This window comes from Idiotropiscis lumnitzeri, chromosome 17 (assembly GCF_059441095.1).
Source record: "Idiotropiscis lumnitzeri isolate Australia: NSW breed Sydney's pygmy pipehorse chromosome 17, RoL_Ilum_1.0, whole genome shotgun sequence".
Lineage (NCBI taxonomy): Eukaryota > Metazoa > Chordata > Actinopteri > Syngnathiformes > Syngnathidae > Idiotropiscis > Idiotropiscis lumnitzeri.
This window is the reverse complement of record NC_142407.1, coordinates 3,720,044-3,729,560: the sequence shown is the minus strand read 5'-3', so window position 1 is coordinate 3,729,560 and position 9,517 is coordinate 3,720,044. Positions and strand designations below refer to the sequence as shown.

At 42.2% G+C, this 9,517-nt stretch overlaps 1 protein-coding gene across 1 annotated transcript; it reads right to left on the bottom strand.

Moving 5' to 3' along the window:
- Nucleotides 1-334: 334 nt before the first annotated feature.
- Nucleotides 335-8,994, bottom strand: LOC148319758 (D(1)-like dopamine receptor). Its single transcript, XM_088279846.1, has 2 exons — nt 8,276-8,994; nt 335-8,192 (listed from the first exon to the last, which is right to left on the bottom strand). The coding sequence occupies exon 2, from the start codon at nt 7,929-7,931 to the stop codon at nt 6,537-6,539; it is 1,395 nt and encodes a 464-aa protein (XP_088135972.1). The 5' UTR covers nt 7,932-8,192; nt 8,276-8,994; the 3' UTR covers nt 335-6,536.
- Nucleotides 8,995-9,517: the final 523 nt, after the last annotated feature.

Here is a 9,517-nt window from a genome sequence, read left to right as displayed (position 1 = left end):
TATATATATATATATATATATATATATATATATATATATATATATATATATATATATATATATATATATATAAAATGATCTTTCTAAAATTAAATGAAAATGATCTGTACTATGTAGATTTGATATTGAATATCTTCAATGAACCTAAAATGGATGTTTTTACAATATGGGGAGGAGCCGAAATCACACAAAAACACCTGGAGAAAGGTAATACTGTGAGGCTAACCACTATCATGTTATGTACTATTATGTTACTATTACTATTATGTACTATAATAATAACTACACTATTATGTACTATACACATGTCCAAAATAAAACGATTCACAAAACATGGTTGCAAAAAAAGAGACATACATATTTATTTTTTACAAGAAGGGCACATGATCTATATGTATATTTTTATACAAACCGTAAACTAAATACAGTAATAAGTCTGAGGAGTATAATCTTTGACATCACTTTCATGGAAGAACACCAGAAACAGGTAAATAAATACATAAATAGTCACCGCCTGCCTGCGTCTTGCATACAAACAATGGAGAAAAGACAAACAGCATTTGCTACATGCTAAGTTGTTCTTTTAAGATAAAAAGCACTTGTGTTTGTCACATAAAAAGACATTTTTTTTAACATCATGGTACAATACATAATCCCTGTATCCCTCACATAGAAATACTGCAGTTTAACAGTTTAGTGTTCATTTTTCCATGAGCTGACACAAGCAAATTCTACAATGTTTACCTTTGGGTGAGTATGACGCTGAGGAGTAGAGCTTAAGAGGGGCAGTCCGGTGTTGTCATTTTGCTTAAGTCGTCAAACGTCAACTCTGATTGGGAGACATTGTTCTGTCACTAACTCCAAACTAGTGGACATGCTGGCTGATGAAAAAGAACATGTTACTTGAGGGGGCCGCGGCCCGACATCGGCCGTCTTCCGAATCAATGCGGTGACGTGAGAGCGGATGAGTCACCGTGTTAGCAAGGTGAGGCCTCAAGGGGGCTTTAACATGGAGCCAAAATACACGAGAGACAAACTCGCAGCTCCAGATGGGTTTTTGGTAATGCATACAAACAACAATTGAAAGCATTATAAATCACATGCAGCATTACGGAAAACCGCGACGTCGGAAATGCTTCATCCTTGTTGGAAACGTGATTTAGAATGGCATTGTTGCTCCTGGTAAAATTGGGACAAATTGATGTACTCTGATTTCACTTCAAATGAGAAATTCCTAAAACTGGAAAGTAGGTAACATCTGATCTTTGTAGAGAAAGTAACTGATTTCATTGACTTGCAACAACCTAACAACCAACTTAAGTCAGAAATTTCTGACATCAGACAAAGAATAGTGCAAATGAAGTTTAGGGCATATTGGTGTACCTTGATTTGACTGTATAATAGTATTCTCACAATGGAGGGGGAAAAAAAACAAAAACACCATTACAGCATTCCAGAAAACTGGGATGTCAGCGATTTTGGACCTCCAGAATAGATTGAATGGAAAAGAATGCTGCTTGAGTTACAGCAGTGTGACACTGGGACCAAACCATTCTAACGGACCATTGATGCGTTACTCACAACTGTCAAGTCCAACATCTGTGACCTCCAAAATTGGATGAGTTAAACTAAATGCCACTGGAAGCCTGAGTTCCTATTTGATCTTTAAAGCAAATTGATTTGGAATAGAATGGAACAAAGACGACTTAACATCTGGGAACTATGAAATTTCAGACTTCTAGAGTAGTGGAATTTGTTACCATCTGAAGACCCAGATCCTCTTTGTGAAGTAAAGAGAATGGATTTCAACTCAGCGTAGTCTGGCATTCTCTAAAATTGGTACAAAAAGGTAAAAAAAAAAAGAAAGAAAAAAAACTACTGTGGGCTTTGCTGAGAACCGGGAAGTTTGACATTTCTGACTTCCTGAACACTGTAGGACATACAGAACAAAAGTGCCACTTGTTTCCCAGTTTCCAAAGAAACTCCATCTGGATTTATTACTTGTAATTTGTCACTTAGCACAACCTTGCACATAGAAATACAATGTTGAATAAATTACATTGATAGGTTCCATTTGGACTGTGTTTCCAAGTTCCTATATTCCCACATTTCACATTAACGTCCAACGTCTCAGCATTCGGCTGCAGTGATTTAGAGCATCAACAGTCCTCCGACCCGAAATATCCACGAGCTTTGATTCAGTGCCGTGACACGCGAGTACAGCAGGGAAACAGTAGGCCCTCTCCGTTTAATATCAAATTCAGTCGTGTTAACATCTGGAATGCTCATCAGGGCGACAGAAGCAGCCAAGAGAAAAGCCAGCGAGTGAATGCGAGTCAGAAGAGGAGGAGGGAATGTTCTCTGAGGCGCTTTCCCATGCATCTTCGTCTATCCCGAAACACTAACTGCGCACGTCTGTAATACCTGGTCTGTTTTGGAGGAAACAGCGGATCCCTAAAAAAGCGGCAAAGATACATGAAATCGTGGCACTTGAAAGATAATTAGGGCTGTTTGAAACTGAAATGAGCTGACAGCAAATGCCTGTTAATCCATGTTCACCCAACAGAGCAGCGTGAGAGGAGGACAAGGCAGCGAGGACAATGAGCTGCTTGTGTGCCACATATTGAGCTACAAGTTCCCCACGTTGCCCGTATGGACAGCATTGGATTTTCCAGCACGGGAAAATCAAACGCCGCGTTCAAGAACAATTGCTTTCTATCGGATGGTACATCGCTCCAGCACTCTTTCTTTATCACCCCGAGCCAAATTCATGACTTTGACCGCAGGGACGTATTTGCACTTGACTGCAAACACACATCATGTCATTTCATCAAACTTAACTTTGGTTTGGCTTTTATGCAAAGCTTTCACCTTGTTTTTTCTGCATTTGATTAAATGCTCCTCATTTCACCTTTAACGGTGAAATAAATGATTTTGGTAAGAAGCTGGTGCCATCTTTTAGTAGCACATTGTTCTGAAAGTAGTCACAAACCAATTTGCGTCAATTTCAACCATGTTAGTCAGCTGGATAAAAGTCCATTTGAAAAAAAAAAAAAAAACAATTTAAAGCTGCGCAGGATTTTGCCCCAAAATATCTTTACAATATGCCTTTTCATTTGACCATTTATGACTAACACATCTTATAAACAGAAGATTAACACTTCCGCTGATCTTGCAAGCCTCTGGAAAATCATTGTCAGACTTTCCCGCGCTCTTTCTGCGGGTGTGACACCGTGACACATCCACGCGAACAACGCAGTATGCAATTTAATTTTTTAGCCGGAGGTGGCAGTAAAAACTCAAAATCCTGCCAAGTGCAGCTTTAAAAGCTGTGCAGTGCTTGCCAAAGCAACAGCTGGCACTATAAGTATGACATTTCAACCAACAGAACACCTATGTAAAAACAGGGTAAATTCCAAAAGAATTGCTTTTGTTCATGGTTTGTTTTGCTGCATAAATAAACCAGTACAAAAAAACATCACTTTACAAGCTGTCTATCCAAGACAAATTGACAGTTGGCAACATAACATTAATCACAAATCAAAGTGACTCCATAATGACATATGATGTTGACATAAACAAAACAAATGAAAAAATAGTCTATATTGAGCAAAAATAGATTACACTGTAATTGTTTTTTTTTTTAATCCCTTTCCTTGTAGATCTTGCGTGAAAGATTTCAGCCTGGCTACTTCCCGTCACATTTACGTACATGGGGGTCCTTGATCTGAGGTGGAACCAACCTATGGTGCATTGAGGTTACATACAACACACAACGGCATAAGAATCAGTGTAATGTTTTTTTTTTTTTCAATTTTCAATTGACAATCAAAAATCCCCAAAATGTTCAAGTGAAAGATTATCTTTTTTTGACCAAACACAAAAACAAAACAAAAATATGCTTGATTTTAACGTTTCATTTTAGGCTGAATGCACACATACAAAACATAAAAACAAGCCACATGACTGAATTTGATTTTTGAAGTTTGAACCCAAGCATTAGTCAAGATACGTTTGTTAGCTTGTTAGCTAATACACTGAGGCCAAACCACAACCAATATCAAACGATCAATCAGCCAAATTATATAAAGGACAAAAGCATATGAAGCCTTACAGTAGTCATAGGTACATGTGACACCTAAGGCGAACAAGCTAGTGTTTCTTTACTAATGCTAGTAGCCAATCTTTCAGTTCAGGGCACGAAGAGCCATCAGAATATTAAAAATCGAATTCAGACTTTTGTGTTTTTGATTTGATCTTAAAGTTATAATATGAAAACTATGCCATTTTTTTTCATTTTATTTGTAGTATTACAAAATTCAGGTTAAGTCGATGCATTATGAACAGCTAGCTCTCTGTCATAAACCGAGTCCCTCAGTACATACAGTACAGAAAACCCCTGGCTATTCGTGGTTCAGTATTTACAAATTCACGGACTTTTGGGGGAAATCGATCCACCGTTGTTTCGTGCTAAGGCTAAAATAATAACAGTTTTGCTATCGGATTAAATTTTGATGGGTAGTTGAAGCGCTTCATTATGAAAAAGTCATTCTTTGCTGCCATCTTGTGGTCTCTCTGGGCCATTAAAGTACAGTATAAACCTTTTGGCAGGGTGTCAATAGCAAATTTTGGCTATTTGCGGCAGGGTTCAGTCTCTATCCCTCATGAATAGTGGGGGTTAGCCGTATTCTTAGAATTCAAATTTCATTAGTCATGCGCACTTTTTAGAACCTCATACATCATTATTTTTTTTTCAGGATGACCATATCAGGTCACACAGCAGTCCAAAAGACATCTTACAGGATGCTCACAAAAGAAGGTGTTGCTGAGGTGTTATTTTGCACTTGCTGTATTGAATTAAGAAGCCAAAGTCAATTATCGATTGAACATTGCATGAGGAGTAATGACAAATTACCCGCACTGACTGGTAGGTCACCATGCTGAGAAAGCAGCGTGCTTCCAGCAAGACTGCCGGAACACAACACTTCTCCCCGGCGCAAGCAATTGAAGAAATCAGACATTTACACGTTTCGCGAAAGGTCAGCAAACTTCACTTTCATTAAGGTTGAGTGCATTTCCTCCTCTTCCAACTAAGTACAAGTTTGTTTTGTTTTGGGTTTTTTTTGTTTCAATTAGCAAATTTACATTCGAGGACAGGTCATATTTGCGAAAAACGGAACAACTTTAAATGCTAGAAGGAGAGGGAATAAAACAGAGACCCTTCATGTTAGCCAGTCTAGTAGGTAGCTGGTGAAAAGCAAGACGGACGAACCCACTTAAAATCCCAACCCAAAGCGGGGAAAAACATGCCTATAATTTCTAATTTGAGGATTTATTCAAAATCAGCAAAGGTTCGATTGTCAGATGTCTCTAAATAGATTCTAAGTCAATGGTGTGGTGTGAGCTTACAGTGATTTTCAATCCCCCAAAATTCTCGTCAATCATAATGTTGAACCTGCGCATATCCTTATGTGTGGTCAACGTCAAGTTTGGCTGAGCCACCGACTCAGTGATTGTGATGTGAAAGGAAATGAAAGCCAGCCAGTGACCTGAACAAGAGCACAATAGAGGAGCAACTGCATGAGTTGAGTGTTAGTATATAATGCGTCTCCCAAGTCACTTGCCCCAAAAATGAGAAGTTTTTAACTTCTATGTAGACACCGGATAAGCTAAGAATCAGCCCATAGCTTCATCGACAACTGCTAGTTTTTCTTTGTAGTATCCAGCTCTCTGTATTGCGAATCACGCGCTAGACAACTACTTATTGGTGTACAGTGAACCCCCATTATTGCAGAGGATATGGATTTAATTGCACCAAAAACCTCTGTAATTGCCTATTGATTTCACAAGATGACAGTGATGAACTACGTGAAACTCATAACATAGTTCCTTGACACGAAGATGCCACAAGATGGTGCTTAAGTTATACAAAACCCACAAATAAGCGAGGTTTCCAAGACGAGCAGAAGATGGGCTCTACAAAAAAAAAAAAAAACAACTGTGATGAGGTAAATTAGTGAAAGCCAAATCGAAAATATTAGTGGGGTTCACTGCACACAGCTTTTGAGAGGCTTTAGACTGGCTCGAAAAGAACATTGTTCTCCTGCCTTGATCATTTTCAACTCGCAACATTGGTTGTCAAAATGGTTCCTCGAACTCAAGTCAAAAACAAACACCGCACCTTGTCTTTTGGCTGCCTGCAATGGTTGGCTCTCCAGAAAAAAACTGCCATCTTTATACTGCAATTAACATTATAATCAGATAACTGCATTAAATATCACATTTTGCTAAGATTTTCTACATCTTCATCTGCGCTATATATTTTTAAAGGTCAGTCTGTATTGTACAGGATGCACATGTATGCATCCTATGTATGCAAGCACACGTCAGAATTTTGCAGTGTGTTTAGCCAGGATAAAGTGCCTTTAACATTCGAAAGTCTTTTTTTTCCCCTTGTGGATAAGTGTCAACGGGCCGAAGGTTCTGCAGGATGTTACACACTCACTATGTCGCTGCAAGATGACCGTTCCGGGTGTTCAGGGGGACATGGTGTTGTGCTGTCCGTTCTGTGTTATGGGGTTGATCTTTTCCAGAGTGATCTCCGTGTCACTGTCTAAATTGCCCGAGATGGCCGGGCAGAGTTTGTCCAAGGCATTGTTCACAACACCTACCTCCATCTCGTCCATGATGCTTCCATCCAGCTTGTGTAACTCCTCCTCCTGACACAGGATGCTGTGGGGCATCACGCAGTCCGCCGAGTGGTTGCCTTCCTTTGGGATGTGGCTTTTGGGATGATAGTGGCAACTGGCATTGGAAAGGGGCGCTCCGGCGTTGTTGTTGATGCTGAGGATCTCGATGGTGTTGCTCCCCGGGCAGAGGCGGTGGCAGCCCAGCAGAATGGAGAAGGCCTTGCGGAAGTCGGCGTTGAAGGCGTAGATGATGGGGTTGAGCGACGAGTTGGCCCAGCCGAACCACACAAACACATCAAAGGTGGTCGGGCTAATGCAGTGGAAGTCATTTGTGTCGTCGGGCAGGTTGGCCTCGCAGAAGGGAACCATGCAGTTGAGGATGAAGAAGGGCAACCAGCAGCACACAAACACCCCCATGATGACCGAGAGCGTCTTTAACACTTTGGTTTCTCGCTTGAACGACATTTTGAACGAACTCTCGCTTTCCATGTTGGACGTGTTCCCCATGCTGCTGTGACGGTTTTTGGCACTCTCCGCTGCCCTCTCCAGGGCGGATATCCTCCGGATCTGTTTTTGGGCGATGCGGTAGATGCGGGTGTATGTGACAATCATGATTGCCACGGGGATGTAGAAACTGATCAGCGACGAAGAGATCGCGTAAGACCGGTTAAGGCTGGAGTCACAGTTGTCGGCGGGCAGCTCGCCCGAGTACGTTGCGTTAAGCTCTGCGTAGCTGGTAGTCTGAGCTTTGTGCCAGTTCAGCTGAACGGGGATAAAAGAGATGAGAACAGATAGCGTCCATGCCACACTGATCATCAGACACGCCACTCTGGGGGTCATTTTGCGTTCGTAGCGGAAAGGACTGGAGATGGCCCAGTAGCGGTCCACGCTGATCACGCAAAGATTCAAAATAGAGGCGGTGGAGCACATAATGTCGAATGCCACCCATACATTGCAGAAGGCTCCGAAGGGCCAGAAACCTACGATCTCCGTCGCCGCCTTCCAAGGCATCACCAGGATTGCGACCAGGAGGTCGGAGATGGCCAGGGAGATGACAAAAAAGTTTGTGACCTTGGAGCGCAGGTGGCGGAACTTGGTGACGGCAACGCACACCAACGTGTTGCCCAGCAGCGTGGTGAAGATGAGTAGGGATAGGAAGCATCCCGTCAGAACCCGTTTGGACGAGTCACGGTCGGGCAGCGGCTGTCTGCCGTCTCGAACCATCGAGAAATTGCGATCCATTGTTTACGCAAGACAGTATCCAGGGTGGTGGGATTTTAGGGATCGGGGTAGGGGGGGCGTGAGCCGTCACCCCATCACATCCCCGGGCCCGCTGCAGCTGCGCCGCTCCACGGACGGAACTCAGGACTCAAAGGTTGACCGTCTCTGCAATGCATCTCCAGTCACCGGGGCCACCCGTCGGCACCTGGTCAAAACCACCATCCTGGCTTTCGGTGGTCAGAATCTCGCCAACTATTCCGTCATCAGCACTCGTCCCACATTCTGGGCAGATTATTCAGTCGAATTAGTGGTTTGCTCGTATCATGGTGCATTCAAAGACAATAAAAAAGAATGATGTTACTTACCGTCGACCTTCTGGGAAAGTTTCCCAACCACGTTTGCTGTCGAGCTCCGTTGAGTGCTGGCTGTCAGGTCCAGTCATTAGCTTTATATAGCACCTCGTCAATAACGGCTATCGATGGTTTTCGCAGTGCGTTTATCTGATTTGTTTAATGGTACTCCAGGCGTTTCCACTTGACCATATCGGCCACCTGGATCGAAACCCACCACTGCTGCCGGTTATATTTCTTCAATGCCTTTCAATGCAGATTGGGAGAAGCCAATGTTTCCCTGTGGTTGGCTGGTTAAAAAAAAAGTTATAAACTAAAATAAAAAAAACAATAGGTTGAAAGCATCATTCTCAAAGTGTCAGGATCACATAATCCTCCATCAAGGTCACTTTCCAATATGACAGATTTGCCTTTTAAATTTTCCTTGTTATGCAATCTGAGGGTGGTTGGAAAATCCGTTTTTTAAAAAAAGCCCATTAAATAAAATAGTTCAGAACAGTCGCGACGTCCTGGCTTGCATTCTTCAGCGTGCGTCTCGCACCCTCGCATGTGCAGTCCTCCGTGGGAAGTCACTCCTTGCGACGCTCTTCTTTATTCCTCCATACTATTTTTTTTTTGGTTTGTTTGTTTTTTGTTTTTTTTTTGAGGGCGGTGATGCTTTCCTGCCGCCTTGACCCTCCCGTGGAGGAGGAGTGTAATCAAACTGTGGGGGCTCGCCGAGAGGTGCGCGCGTCTCTCTCTCTGTCGCACAATTCGACCGTCCAGGAGGGTGAGGAGCGAGGGAGTAGGGGGTGAGGGGCGGAGGTAGGGAGGGCTTTAAAGGGAAAAAAAACTCCTCAAATACACTGCATTTCATTTACTTCGGAGCTTAACCACCTCAAGCTTCGTCATATGAAACTTGCGTGAGAAAAATACAGTCTAGTAACTCTTTTATTAATGGCTTAAAGATACTTTTACAAAATAAAGGTCATTCCCCCCATGCATTTTTTTAAGAGTTCGCATAACAAGTCACTTAGCCTATTTCATTGCTAATTATGTCATAAAGGGAGCCAGGATGCTGTAAAAAGAAGGCGTCTCGGTGGCCTGACATGAACTTGGAAAACAAGTGGCTCAATGGCGCCACCAAGTGGACATGAAAAATAACAAGGAAGAAGTCAATAAAATAGGATCTCTCTTGAATCCGATCCTCAGACCTACGTCTTAAATTACAGCAGACATGCATTTCTTTGGCCATTTACAAAATAGCCCAACGATCAA